The sequence below is a fragment of the Clarias gariepinus genome, chromosome 12 (assembly GCF_024256425.1).
Source record: "Clarias gariepinus isolate MV-2021 ecotype Netherlands chromosome 12, CGAR_prim_01v2, whole genome shotgun sequence".
NCBI lineage: Eukaryota > Metazoa > Chordata > Actinopteri > Siluriformes > Clariidae > Clarias > Clarias gariepinus.
The window spans coordinates 23,563,074-23,578,935 of record NC_071111.1 but is presented as its reverse complement, the minus strand read 5'-3'; the positions used below and the strand labels follow the sequence as shown (position 1 = coordinate 23,578,935).

The 15,862-nt window shown below is 37.6% G+C and overlaps 1 protein-coding gene across 1 annotated transcript in view; it reads left to right on the top strand.

Annotated features, from left to right (window-relative positions):
* Positions 1-15,862, top strand: part of LOC128534250 (glutamate receptor ionotropic, kainate 2-like) — a 74,752-nt gene that overhangs the window by 14,059 nt on the left and 44,831 nt on the right. Inside the window, exons 2-4 of the mRNA XM_053508598.1 lie at positions 10,537-10,704; positions 12,214-12,471; positions 14,947-15,128. Coding sequence (XP_053364573.1) covers positions 10,537-10,704; positions 12,214-12,471; positions 14,947-15,128 — 608 coding nt within the window. The remainder of the gene's footprint in view (positions 1-10,536; positions 10,705-12,213; positions 12,472-14,946; positions 15,129-15,862) is intronic.

The window sequence follows — 15,862 nt, the reverse complement described above, 5'->3', positions numbered from 1 at the left end:
GGTTAAGGGTTGAACCCCTGACCTTCTGAACCATAACCAAGAGCCATAAATATTTAAGCCACCGCAGTTGAATATAAATAACCTTTCAATTGAACAAACTATTAAAAGTCATCATTCAACCTTTTCTGCACCAAAGACCAGTCTTATGTAAGACAATTTTTCACAGACCGGCCATTGTACGCTCGTAACAAGCAGAATTAATACAACATACCATAGTGGGGTGGAACATACCATAGTGGAAAGGAGGTGAAGAGGCGGGTACAGGCAGGTTGGAATGGGTGGAGAAAAGTGTCCGGTGTGTTGTGCGATAAAAGAGTATCAGCGAGAATGAAAGGAAAGGTGTACAGGACAGTGGTGAGACCAGCGATGCTCTACGGCTTAGAGACAGTGGCGCTGAAAAAAAGACAGGAGGCAGAGTTGGAGGTAGCAGAGCTGAAGATGTTGAGGTTCTCTTTGGGAGTGACTAGGATGGATAGGATTAAGAATGAGTTTATCAGAGGGACAACCCACGTTAGATGTTTTGGAGATAAAGTCAGAGAGGCCAGATTGAGGTGGTTTGGACATGTTCAGAGGAGAGATTTTGAATATATCGGTAGAAGGATGCTGAGGTTGGAACTGCCAGGCAGGAGGTCTAGAGGAAGACCAAAGAGGAGATTTATGGATGCAGTGAGAGAGGACATGAAGTTAGTTGGTGTGAGAGAAGAGGATGCAGAGGATAGGGTTAGATGGAGGCAAATGATTCGTTGTGGCGACCCCTGAAAGGGAACAGCCGAAAGACAAAGAAGAAGACCATAGTACAGAATCATTGTGTAAGCCCTAAGCATGTTTCCTTACAACAAGATGGTCTTATCTAGGAGTGATGGGAGAAAATGACACCCGAAGTGCATTCCTCATGTCCTGTCTGTACCCTCCATATCACACAGATAAATTGTTGGAAATGGAAGCAGGGTTTTTCAGTGCTTTTGTGGCGATCTCAGGGTATTCCACCTTGTTTTTAAACCAGAATGTCGGCAGAGTTGAAGTTGTCTCAAAACACACTTTTAAGGCCATTTCTATTATACAGAGTGGGTTTGGAGCATATGAATCATATGTTGCTAAAAAAAACCTGTAATTTAAGTCAGACTCTTGGCATTTTCTTTTAAATGTACTTTTCTTTTTGTTGGTAGTCTAAGAGTCTCATCTGCTGTCTCACCATTCGGTATCACTAATTTTAGCTCATGTTAGCTTCATTTTATCAGGCATCAAAACCGATACAGAAAGAAATGTAAGAAAGTGGTAAAGATGAAGGCTTATGGGAGATGATCTTATCAATTTAAAAAATAAAACACTGCACACTCTTTCGTTCAGTGCAGCCCGAAATCATCTACAGCCCGGTATCTGTTTGCAGCTCAGCAGTCGACCACTGCCTTACACAACACATAAATTGATACATATGATATACAGGGTATCTGAATTAAATATAAATAAATCAGCTTGATTCCATTAATTATGTGATGGGGGATAAGTACATGAAACCTCCTGACAAATGACAGGAACTGCAGTTGTGGTATGTTGGTTTATGAACGCAATTACCAATCATGTCACGTAATACATTTCATGAACATAATCTGTTTTATTAAGTGTTTATTGATGTGATATGCTAATTGATTTGTCTTCATTATCTTGGTCAGATATGCAATGAAATCCAAACAGTCAGATCTTAGGAATGCTGTTCCGTACGACGGCAAAGGAATCTTAAAGAGCTAATCAATGAACTGAAAATCTGGAAGGACACGCTTCATCTCCTCCATACTCCCATTTCTTATGTTTGTTGTTCTCTCTCTCTCTCTCTCTCTCTCTTTAACACACACATACACAAAGATGCACCCCCACACACTCACACTCTCCAGCTAAGCTCTCAGCTGGATTTATGGATTAGTTTTTTTTTTTGGTGCACATTTTCTATGACCTAAATGTTGTAAGTCAGGTATCCCGCAGAGACTTGAATAGCCTCTTTATTTAGGCTGGTCTGAGAGCCATAATTGTGTAGTATAGTAGGTCAGAATACTAACAAGGTTGTGACAGAAGCAAATCCACACTCCTAGCTGAAAATATAAAGGTTAGGCTTTAAAACTATACATGGCTGGGACTTCAAGGAAATGCAATTTGTACCACAGTGGTGTTGTAATCTTAACTTACAGTATATACATGGTCAGAAAGTGTTTATTGTATATTAGTGTATATGTTAACGGCATATAAAAACACCCTTAGCAGTAAGGCAAATCACAGATTTACATTAATATGCTCTTCCTAGGTTAAACTTTAATGATCCTGTTGTACTGACCTGAACTTGGCCTTGTCTATTGAATGCGTCAACATTTTAATGCTAAAATTAAAATGATTTCAAAAGACACTAGAGACAATTCCTGGAGTAAGTGTAATATAGGGGCGCTCGATGCATGCTTTTGCGGGGCAAAACTATGAAAATGGCTTTGTAGGCCATAGGGTTCCTGAGATATGATCATTCACCTATCCTGGGTATGTGAGTGTGTGTAAGTGGAGGGAGCATGGTTAGCAACGGTGCTGGCTGCATGGCTGAGTCACACAAAGATAATGTAACCCAATATCTTCAATCGCATTGACTGTGGTGCTTATTTGTTGATGTCTTGTGGAGTTTTAATTGTTAAAGTTGAATTGTAAAAAGTCAGAAGACATGGCTGAAGGTTTCAATATACTGTAGGTTTTGTGGGTGTGTGAACAAAACTGAGTGAGATTCAGCAAGAGAGAAACATAGACAGTTATTTTGCTATATTTTTCATCTAGAATGGCATTTATTTTCAAAGGGGAGAATTTGGAGTACGGTTTAGAAGGGGGTTAAACGGGTTACCTATTTTTGATCGACATGAAATGGTTGAAAACAGTGGAGAGTTTAATCTTTTCTGCTTGGACCAAAAATGAGCCCTCACTGTAAAAAGTGGGACTGGGCTTAATTAACAATTGTTAAATTAATATTAGTGACAAGTACATAATAAAATTTACTAACTGCATTCTAAAGTCTAATTAAGCTGATTTAAACAAATGCTGATTATTATTAATTCTATTGCAAGTCATTTTTTTTTGTCAGTTTAGGTCAACGAGGAAAAATGGGGAAATTTTAATTCTATTTTTCTGGCCACGTCACAACTAAAGAAATTTTGTAAATTTTACTCATTTAGAGAGACTAGGTTCTACTGCCATGCAATTTCCGCCAAAGTTTTTAGTCCAGACAAGGTGCCACATGCTGCAGGATATGCATTTTTCTTAAGATGAGATTTGTTTAGTTAGAAATAAGTATGTACAAATAATTTTGTAGCAATTTTTTTTTTTTTTTTTTACAGACAGTTGTAAAATATACAAATTCTATTTTGTGGTTAAATTCAGTTAAGATCTGTCCTCTCAGTCTGTTCTAAAGCAAAGATGTCCTTTCAGTCTGCTCTGTTTTTATTTGGCTAGCGTGGTAGTTAGTTCAGTGTGTGAATTTTATTACAAATTGTGTTATATAGTATATAATATTCTTTAAAGAGACAGCCGGGCTATTCAATGTTTCAGAGTGTTAGCGTTAGCTTCCCCACTCTAACAAGTGATTAGCTGACCTTGACACTGAGGTCTAACTGCAGCAGTTAACCGTTGCTCTAGAGGTGAGTAATTACCTTAAAGATTTACCTTTTGTGTTTTGAATTGAGCTATAAAATATTAAATTAAAGGGGACACGTGTAGTAACAGAATATTGTATGTTTCTTTATGATTAAAATGGCTCACCTTTGTAATAGTCTCATAATGCTGTTTGCTAGTTTTAATGATTAAAAACTCCTGATGTTTCAGATGAAACATATTTGGCAGTATAATCTTTTTTGATACACAAAGTATACAGTTACTGTCCATTTTACCAACTTCTGATGCTGCAAAAATGTTGGACAATGTTTATTGCGTCTGCAAATACAAATGTTAAATGCTATCCTGTTGTTTTTATGTCAACCCAGCACAAGCATTTAAGTAACTTAGAAATATTACAATTGTTTTAATGAAGTGAAATCCAATATTATTAAGTAGATTTGATTTTTTATTTAACTGTATTTAGGTGCAGATGAAGATTTATCTGTAAAGGTAAACCAGGTTCACTTAAATATTTAATTAATGTTAGTCAATTTGTCTCAGATATTCAATAAAAATAAATTAATCTCTTCCAGATTTCTCTCAGATATCCATTAAATGTAACACATTGTTTCTAGTAAAGGTAAAACTGTTTCCTTAAAATTATTTAATTTAGCGTAAAATATTTATGCTGAATACATTATATTTTTAACAGTTAATATTAAATCCAACACAATAAAAGACTTGATTTCATTTATAATTAAATATATATTTTGTCTTACATTTAAATAATTTATCCAATGTTTCTTACTCATTATTATTAGTAATAAAATTTACTTAAATATGTTAGGTGTCAATTTGTTGCCATAATTTTTTTTAAGTAAACCCTACTGTGGGTCAGATTTTTTACAGTGCTGGTATAAAAGCAAAACTCCAGACAAACATAAATCTTTAGGAACCAGAATTGAAACAGTAGCTGTGGGTTCAGGAAACCTAGTTACTGTATCTGTGCTTCAGTAGCATTATGTGGTAATGATGACTGAATACTGATTGAGTCTGGCAGGGATGACTGTACCTGAGAACTTTCACTGCTTGACTTTCACTGTTTGACTTTCACTGTTTGACTTTCACTGCTTGGTCGATGGGATGCGGTGTGGAGGAAACTTTTTTTTTATATGTTGCTTGACTGAAATTAGCTAATTTTGGCTAGCTAGAAAGCTAAGCTATTGCACACCTGTTCGTTAGCATGGCTAAATACCCAGGGAGTGAAAAAAAATCAATAGGATTTCTTTTGGCCATTTAACATTAGTTTTCTTGAGAGTTGTTGCTGTTTCTTGACAAAAAATAGCTAACTTTGGCTGGCTAGCCAGCTAAACTACTTCACACCTGTTAGTTAGCTAAAAGATACGGAGAATAAAAAAGGTAAGAAAGGAGTGAAATTTTGACGTTAATAAAATTTTGTCAGAAAAAAAAAAATCTCATCAGAAGTTTTGCACGCGTTTGTCGGCACATTCAATTTGGAAAGCGTGTGAGACTACACAGGCACACGTTATAGTACAGGAGGACTGCTTTCAATAACAAGAGCGCAAGAAAAACGTTCACGAGAGTACAACAGTTGAACGGTCTGATGAACTGTCTTATTTTTACAAGCGCACTCGTTATTGAACGTAGCCCTGTTGTACTATCACATAGGCTCACGTAGTTACATCCCAGGTAGGCAGACGCAGCAGAGGAGAGAGTCTATCACAGGGTTAAAGATGGCTGCATGTTTTTTGTGAGGGACAGTTACTGCTGGTGACTGTTAGGATAAATACTAGTCCCTAAATAAAAACATTAGACTCATTGGCAACCACTTCAGTCACCATCTGGGAAAAAACTGAGCCGAATCAGAAAAATGTGAATTTTGGGAAAACTGTCGAAGGCCCCTCTAATAAATATGTTATTAATAAAATAATAAGTAAGACATAGTATAATCACTGGGATTGTGAAGCTTGGTATAAACAGAACATTTATTTACCATCAGAGTATTATTTATCAATTTATAATACATATGAACCGCTCAATCATCCAGTGAGCAGTTTTCTGTTTGATTGTCTGTGATTGGTCACCGTCAGATCAGCCTCCGAAATAAACGATTCTATACCGAGAGCAGAAGGTTCAGAGTGGCGCAACAGAAACATTATTTTTTATTGCGTTTATTGCGTTACATTATTAAAAATCCTGTGTTAAAGGATCCAATCTACAAACTCTGCAAAACACCGCCAGCGCTAATCGTCTAAAATCTACAGTAGTGCCTGCGTGCTAAACCTGCCCGCTCACCATCAAGTTGAGCTTTGAACCTTTAGAGGCATTTGTGGCGCATTTTAAACAATTTTACATTTTCATTCCGTGTGGTGGGAGTGAATTATTTGCAAATTTGTTTGGAAATAATAATTATATCGGAGGACAGAGATATGTGTTGCTCAGGTAAATGTTAAACTCTAAAATGTTATTTAAAGTTAGTTTATTTTGTTTAAATGCTGTATTTGGCTTTAATGTGAAAAAACTAATGTTATATGCTACATTTAATTCTTTATTCAACTTTTTTAAAGGTTTAAAATTGTAACAAAATCATGGGAAAATGCAACATCGAAACGGGATATTTATAAAATCGTGATACTTATACAATCGCAATTTTAGACAAATCAGCACCGAGGTCTTGTAATAATATCGGATCCGGAGGTGGTATGTTGTCGCGTAGGACAAGCAAAACAATTTTGAGCCCCTTTTTCCTATAACAGCATGCAATCTTTATTGAAAAACAATTTCAGCACTAAGTCACTGTTTACTTCCACCCTTCCATAATTTCTGGTTTATCTCTGATATTTCTGTATGTATTTCCTATTAAACCATTTGAGACCTACTTTAGAGAAATTACTAATCTCTGATAACTACTGTATTTATTCATGTTCAATACATGAACTCTCATTTCAAGCTGAATGAAAGATTGTAAAACTTACAGTAAGGTGCTCGTGGGACTTGACCTTTTGCATGGTTGCCAAGTATGGCAGGAATTTAGCAGTGAAAGAGGTTATAATAAAGCTGTGAATTATAATTATAGTGCTGTTAAAATGTGAGCATATAAAAGAGAGATGCAGAGATAGGAAGAGATTCATCGCTACATAAAGTAAAGACATTTAAAAGGGTTTCGAATGCTAAAAACTGTATTAGGGTAGCACTGCAGTCTCACAGCTCCAGTGGCTCATTGTGCAGATTTACACATTCACCTCATGTCTGAATCGTTCCATCTGTGTTAACGTTTTTTTTTCACCCCATGTTGGCAAGTACTGTAGACTGACTGGTCTAAATTTTACCTAGGTGTGAATGATTGTTTGAGTGGGTGTGTGAGTTTGGTGCCCTTCAATAGACTGGCATCCTTTCTTAGGTGTATTGTGACTTCAACCAGGATGAAACGGTTACTAAAAAGGAATGAAGGATGGGTATAGACTTATTTCCCAGAAGATTCACGTTAAACAGGAAAGGCAGTACAGTCGGTGCTGAAGGAGGCTGCCATTCAGCGCATCAGAAAGACCTATTCATAGTGTCCAAGGGCAGATAAACACAGACAGCTGAGAATGGTGTTTTCAAGGACAATGAGATAGCCCTTACACGCTCACATGTGGTGCATGACGAAAAAACTGAAACGGATTAAATGTAACGCCTTCTGTAATTATAAAACATGCCTATTACAACAGTTATAAATTGCAGAATTTATTTGCAGCAACAACGTATTGATATTTTTGTCTTATTTTTTTCCTTTAGACCTGCCATTCAAAAAATATCAATTCTAAAGGTCTTTACACACCAGAGGCAAATTTTATAAGCTATTTTTTTTCTCTTTTGCTTGTCAATAATATTTTTCAAACCAATAAACACGCAATGAAACATTTCATATCAATGACGGAATGTCCCTGTGTGAAAAGTGAAAAGCGACATTTTTTTTCTTTTTTGGAACGGAACGTTACTTAAACACAAACTTTTGTTACAGCGATGCATTTTTTTAAAGGCTGTCAATATTAACATGTTAACGCATGTGATTAATCTAGAATTTTTAACGCATTAATATTTTTTTATGCTAATTATTCATATGACCCAGTTTGACCTTAATGTCTACCCATATGCAATGAAGACCCGGGTTCGATCAGCATCATCGGTGGGTAGACACACCCTATACTACCCAGCCACTGCATGCAGTTTTGCATTTCTTTATTCCAACAGTGCACATTTATACATGTACAGCTGTAATACGGGTAATGTAATAAAAGTAAATCTGAGTATTTTAAAATTGTGATTAATCACAAGGACAAGGACAAGGACAATATGTGGAGACGGATAGCTGAAGAGCTTTGGTATTGCAACGATTTGTTTACACCGAGCTCAGTAGTTTTTTTTTTCTTTTTTTATATTAAATTAATTAATATTTTTGTATTAAATTCTTGTACTACGTGTACTTTACACATGTACTTTGCACTTTACTGTGCAAAAGTCTCGAGCCACCCCTTATATGTTCATATAAAATGAAATGAAATCATACAAAAATGGATTGTTTAGGTAGTATACTAGCAGTATACTCATCACCGGCCTGATCATCTGTCATCATCTGCACCTGTTTCTCAAGGGTGCATGTCTTTGTTGGATTTTTTGATGCTTAAATGATTCATAGCTTAACAAACAAAAGACATACATATTAAACTGCTCAGGTACAGGGACTGGACTTAAAATGAAAGACAAAAGTCCTTCAGAAAGGCATACATTTTCTGTATTATATGTATAACATAAAATAAATGCACCAATACTGTGTTTTGGCTATTTGATCACGAATTCCAGATGGACGATATAAGGTCTCCAATCTTCATCTCTCATGAAGAATGGAGACCTTATATAGTCCATCTGAAATTAGTTTGAAGATGAAGCCTTCTTTTTCCAGATACAATAAAAAAAAAATTCTCATCAGTCGAATGGAAGGTCATCTATTATAAATCATTATAAATATGAGAAGAAGAATATAAGAATTTTAGTGCAAAAGTGTTAATAGCATTTTGAAGATACAATAAGTATCTATGGGAAACTCAAAGTATATCCTACTTTTATAAGCTTTGAACCAATATATATACACATATTCACATACAGTGGTGTGAAAAACTATTTGCCCCCTTCCTGATTTCTTATTCTGTTGCATGTTTGTCCCACTTAAATGTTTCTGCTCATCAAAAAACGTTAACTATTAGTCAAAGATAACATAATTGAACACAAAATGCAGTTTTTAAATGAAGGTTTACGTTATTAAATGGCTGATAACGTAAACCTTACGTTATCAGCCATAACGTACTGAATGGCTGAAGAAAAACAAAATGAAGACTTTGGAGTGGCCTAGTCAAAGTCCTGACCTGAATCCTATTGAGATGTTGTGGCATGACCTTAAAAAGGCGGTTCATGCTAGAAAACCCTCAAATAAAGCTAAATTACAACAATTCTGCAAAGATGAGTGGGCCAAAATTCCTCCAGAGCGCTGTAAAAGACTCGTTGCAAGTTATCGCAAACGCTTAATTGCATTTATTGCTGCTAAGGGTGGCCCAACCAGTTATTAGGTTCAGGGGGCAATTACTTTTTCACACAGGGCCATGTAGGTTTGGATTTTTTTTCTCCCTAAATAATAAAAACCATCATTTAAAAACTGCATTTTGTGTTTACTTGTGTTATCTTTGACTAATAGTTAAATGTGTTTGATGATCAGAAACATTTTTTGTGACAAACATGCAAAAGAATAAGAAATCAGGAAGGGGGCAAATAGTTTTAATGTTTAATGATAGATTAATAATAGATTATTGTTTTGTAGTTAACATGTCAGTGATCATAATGTTAGGGCTTATCAGATTAATCCCACCTGATAGAAAGGCTATGGCAACTTAAATAGCCACCTTTTACAATCGTGCTTCACAGAAAAGCATCTAAGCACATCAAACCTTGAAGGAAAAGACCAGGGATGTTAGCCAAGGACAGGAATCAGAAGGAACAGTAAGCACAGGCTCACTGGAACTAGACAGCTAAAAAAATTGAAAAAGTTTTTCAATCTTCAATTGTCTAGTTAATGGCAAGCCTGTGTCCATTGAAGCCTTAGATTTCTGACCATAAAGGAACAAATAGGAAATATAGGGTTTTTTTTATTTAACCCTCTTCATATGCTCTGAACCATGAGGCAAGCTGTCATGGATCGTTTTATTCGTGCTGTACACTGAAGGAGAAAGAAATAGAAAGTGGGGGAGTTTGGTGAGAAAGGAAATGACCATGCAGTATGGAGGTAACACTGGGACTAAAAAAACCTGATATATGAATTAAAGCATGGAACAGACAGTATACAGAATATATGTTTATGTAATGTGTAGTCAGAAATTCTGGTTGGTTTTTAAGTAGAATCATTAGCACCTTTTCACTCTTACAGCATATTGGGTGTTACTGGTGGCAGAGAGTGGTCGAGAGAGAGAGAGAGAGAGAGAGAGAGTGACCATAGATTGTTCCAGATGGTGCTTTATTAATAATGTATTTCCTTGGTAATTCACGCTCACTGGTGTATACTGTATGCAATTCGCACTAAGCAGTGAATTGCCTCTAAACACACAGTTATCAGGGGAGTTAGCGATAAACGAGAGCATCGGTCTTGGCAAGCAATGGGTTTCTCGACGCTCTGTGGTGCAATGCACTTGAAAATGTAAACTGTTTATGTAGCGCGAGTAAAAATGTAAAAGATCACTTTACATTTACATGCATCCAGTTTTTTTATTTTAAAAGGTGGATTAAACTGAGACAATAGATGCGACAGTGTGAGACAAGATTTTAAACTTCATGACTGTCTTTACTACAACATGTAATTCTAATATTTTCTCATAACAGGAGGCATTTTCGAGTCTATCGAGAGTGGCCCGTCTGGTGCTGAAGAACTGGCCTTCAAATTTGCACTGAACACCATCAACAGGAACCGGACGCTGCTGCCCAACACCACGCTCACCTATGACATCCAGAGGATCAATGTCTTTGACAGCTTTGAGGCCTCAAGGAAAGGTGGGGAGGAGAGAAAGCTTCACAAGCAACGCCACAAGGCTGTTTTGTTTCATTTAAATATATCATTAAAAATGTAATATGCTTTATCTTACAGTGGTTACTAATATCCTCAAGGGGTTGCGAGTGGGCTGGTTTGTTATTATAATATAATCCTAATTATACCCTTTGTGTTCCCCTGAGACACTGCTCCTCTTTCGTCGGCGTTGGTAGAAATCACATAATGAACATGGTTTAGAGCCTAATCGGTGGCCTCTGTGGTGGCTTTTGTTATTTACAGAACAGCATGCATAAAATCAAGTCTGTTTTCATTTGTTACAGTTTCACACTGTGCCTGCTTTTTTTTTGCACCTGCTATAATACGCATTATCCGTGCCATTTTGTGTCGCTGGTGTTTTAGCTTCTAACACCGTTTTAGACCCAGTTCCATGGAATGTTTAAATAACTGATAATTAAAGGTCCGGTATTTTACTATCAATTTACCAAGTTAACACAGCCCTCAGAGCTCCCACAAAATGTGTGTGTGTGTGTGTGTTAATGCTCCAGATGAACTACCCTTTAGATAATGCGTTTTTCATACCTCTGTCTCCCTCTGTTTCACCCCTTCTTCAAATGCACTGTTTCAATGTTTTGCGAATGAGCTCCTGCTGAACCACAATCCTTCAGAGGACTGAAGATCTTCTTCCCATTCCCTGGGATCTTCTTTCCAGGTCAAAATAGGGGAACATCTAATTACTTGTTTAAACCCTCGTATAAAAATGTAAAAGGACAAAAACAGAGATTTTTTTTTGATTAGACAAGCACAGTGTATGTGGTACAGTTACGCACTGTTGACTTGCACCTTGTGAGTTTGATACCTGTCTCGGGTCTGTGTGCATGGAGATTGGAGAATGTTCTCCCTGTGCATGGTAGGTTTTCTTTCAGGTACTCTGGTTTCCTCCAACAATCCAAAGACATGTAGATTAGGATAATTGGTGTTCCCAAATTGCCAGTAGTGTGTATGCATGTGTGTGTGTGCTCTGCATTGGATTGGTACCTTGTCCAAGGTGTACAGTCCCTGCCTTGTGCTCCTGTTCTCCTGGGATAGGCTTCAGCCCCCCCACACCCCTGTATAGGATAATACCCCATTTAACCTTACGTGGCTTGACTCGGGGTGTTAGGCACCATGAGCCATTGTGAGTGACTGCCCAATGTCCTATGAGGTTCCGCCGGGTCCATGAGCTTCTGCGAAGACCACCCAACAAAGTAAACCCTCTTATTTTTTATGCGGAGAGATTGGAAACGTAGTCATTTCGCCAAAACTCGTTGTGAATCGGGATGAACCATACTTGACCGCCCCGTGAAACTATGCTACCACATAAGCGGTGTAAGTTGTATAGACAATAAATTAATAAATTCACTGTGCAGATTCATCTTAATGTAAAAAAATGCTAAAATGTAAATTTGGCTAAATTGATCACCTTTAAATATTTTTTTTTGTCATGACTGACATCCTTTACCTTCTCTCAGCAGCTTGTGAGCAGCTCTCTTTAGGTGTTGCAGCCATATTCGGGCCATCACACAGTTCCTCAGCCAATGCAGTCCAGTCCATCTCCAATGCACTAGGAGTGCCACATATCCAGACCAGATGGAAACACCAAATATCGGATAATCGTGACTCATACTATGTCAGTCTTTACCCTGACTTCTCCTCACTCAGCCGTGCCATCCTGGAGCTCGTTTACTTTTTCAGGTGGGACACAGTTACGGTGGTGTACGACGACAGCACAGGTGAGAAGGGAAGCTAATCAATAATGTAATAGATCTTTTAATAGATTTTAAGGGGTTTGTTGTAAAAAGTGTAAAACTAATGGTTTCTGTAACCGTTGCGCCAGATGGTTGTGTTATATCATGTGATAAGGTGTATACATTTATTCCATGGTAAATGGTAAAATATGAAGATGTTACATTCACATGCACATCATTCAACAGAAGTGATGATTTATTTTAATTCCTTATCCCTTTTATTGATCATAGAAATAAAATTAAAATAATGAAGACTGAAAGTATTACCGGGATATTGTTATCTGTAATCCTGCTGTGCAATTTGTTCTGAGAGATTAAATCACATATCCTATGACAATTTAGTCCGATTATTAAATTACACCGCAATAACTAATGATGTCAATTACTTTTCGTCCTTATGTAATTACTCTATATTAGGATGTATGACACAGGAGGGATCCAGTTCTACTTATTAAACCTGTTTTTACCACATGCAATAAAAAAAGAGGAATGTTTAATTTAACTACAAAAATAATACAGACCATTTTATGTGGCATTTAATCTTTAATGGCATTTAATCAAGCAGCGTAGGCTCTAGGGAATAGCTGATTTGTCTTTTTCTTCCCTTTGTGTGTCATAGTGTTTATCCCATGGATGAGAACACATGCTTACAAGATGAATGAAATAATGCATAATATGAATAGATGAACAGAAATTCTGAAAAGGTCCCACTGAAAAATTATAATTGAAGTAGAATTCATAGGAAAAACAAACATGACACCTATACAGCATGGACTAGGACTAAGGCAGGCTTGGGACAAATTAAAAAGCGACTGGTCGCAATCCAGTGATTTTAATGTATTATGCAACTATGCACAAAAAAAAAACTTGTCTCTGACTCCTCAGTCTTAATCCCTAAAAAAACACCTGTCCAACAAATCCCACACAGGTATAGATCTTTACCACTCACTTTTCCCAGCTCTGTTCACAAAATACCACACCACCGCCTCCACATACCCCCACCAACTGTTTCAGGCCGTCCAAGCAACAATCACAGCCACCTCGAACCAATGTCCAAAGTTCCAGATATCAGTGGGTGATCAAGTCACGCATTGGCATTCGTCGTGTAGTGGAGCAGTGTGTAGTCTGAACAGACGGATGGTGAAAATCTATTAAATAATTCTGCCTGCAACTTGACAACCTTTGTGTTTGGGATGCTGAGAGGTAGTCGCCACAAGTGGCCAGGGTGAATTAAGTTGTTGGTATTAGATTCACTTCTGGTCCTAGCTCCTTGCATTCCAGAATGACTGTTGCCAAAGCCACAGGGATCATGGTTTAAAGATATTGAAGTGGTATATCTCTTGGTCATGCCCTCTATCAGTTTGTTTTACCTACAGTAATAGGCAACATCCAGACTCACTGTGTGACCCTTACCACTTGGTGAGCAATTTGGAGCTCGTGGTAGGCAATGATATGGAAACTCTGCAAGGGAGTATCCTGAGGGATTTTCCTGTGTTAATTCCCCTAACGTGTGGAGTTTTGCTCTAATTTGAAGAATTACCTGAACTTTACTCTTGCTCCCCGAAGGTCTAACAAGAGAGAAATAGAGAGGGAAAAGGGTGAGGCTTTTCTGCTCCATATACTGTACTCCACCAAGTTGAACTGACACCGTCATCTTCTAGCTTTGCCGGATATTGGCACTGGACCCATTCTGCCACCTCCTCCGGTACTGGAGTAATGAACTGCTCCATCGCTACGAGATTGACTACATTGAACACTCCTCTGCCAGCAGCCAATTCCAACAGGCGTCTCTTAGGCTAATGTGAAACAGGAGGCCAAAGTCCCTAAATGTCAGCAAGTGGAAACATTGCAAAATAGCAGGCTTTAGGTCAGGGTACTCCAGCAGGTTTGCGACTAACGCTGTGGGGCCAGTAGCGAAAGTAGCAAGTGACCACCCACTTCCATGCTTTCACAACCTGCTCAAAGACGTTGATGAATGCTTTCAGGTCGTTCAGCAGGCTGACATGCTGTCTAGGCGTAGAGGAGCGCATGGGTAAGATGCTCCTGCTCCGTGCATACTGTACCTCAGGGAGGGCCTGATGTTGTCAAGAGTCCCACTGATCTCCACAAGTGGCGAGGACATTATGATAACAGATCTTTCTCAAGCTCCCGGGTTTCGGAACATTCACAAACCAGCAGTCAGCCATGCCCCTGCCTCCATGATATCCTTCATATTTTAAATACAAAGCAACAGCAGAAAGACAAAAACAACAACAATCCCGACAGCTTGTTTACTCGTTTTAATGTGCTTGAGGATTTTTTTTAATCCTCTTAGCAAAAAGATCCCATTAGAGTGGACTGTATGTTCACCAGTATTTATATAGCTGTGAAATATCACTTAGTAGGTGAATGTGTGTTGAATGAATAAATGCCTGAACACTCTCTCTCGCGTGCTCTCTCTCTCTCTCTCTCTCTCTGTAGGTTTGATTCGTCTGCAGGAGCTGATCAAAGCTCCCTCCAGATACAACATCCGTCTGAAAATCCGCCAGCTCCCTGCAGAGTCTAAGGATGCCAAACCACTTCTTAAAGAGATGAAAAAAGCAAAAGAGTTTCACGTCATCTTTGACTGTGGCCATGAGATGGCTGCATGGATACTCAAGCAGGTCTGTTTGATTTTCTCTCCATGCTTTCACGCTCCCCTTCTTACATCTTTCCCAGACTAATTCAGCAATCTGTTTTCCTCCAGTGTCTTTTTTTTAAATGGTGGTAAACACAAGTACTTGTGGCATAAAGTTAAACCTGTAACATGTTTGGATGTTTTTGAAAATTATTTAAAGTTAAGCAAATACAGTGACCAGGTTAACCTTTTTGTACAAAAGGCCAAAATTCCAAAGTCTTTGCTCTGCATTAAAGCGTGTATTCACACAGAACATTCATGGATTTGATCTCAGCCCCAAACACAGTATTGGTACTGATTTAATGTTTTTATGTTATACATATAATACAGAAAATGTGTGTGGCCAAAGAAACTACTTTTGAAGTTCATGCAACATGGAAGTGACCAATCTTGCTTCCCTAAAAATTTGCTAACTTCAGACGTTCGGAGACATGGTTGCCCGAAAATTTTTTCGCATTATACTGTCTCGCTTCCAAGAATAATCATTTAAAATGCTAATTATTCATATATCTTCATGAGTATTGATACTAAAATTGGTGCTTAATTTTTTAGGGCAAAATAAAGGATTCCCCCCCCCAAAAAAAAAATTATCTGTAGTGTCCGTAACCATGTCGAATTCATGTAGCAATATCTTAACAATTTTGCATTTTAAGTTAATACACCTTTTCAGGTTCATGTCTTTGTCGAGTTTCATCATTGAAAGATTTTAATTAAAAAGTT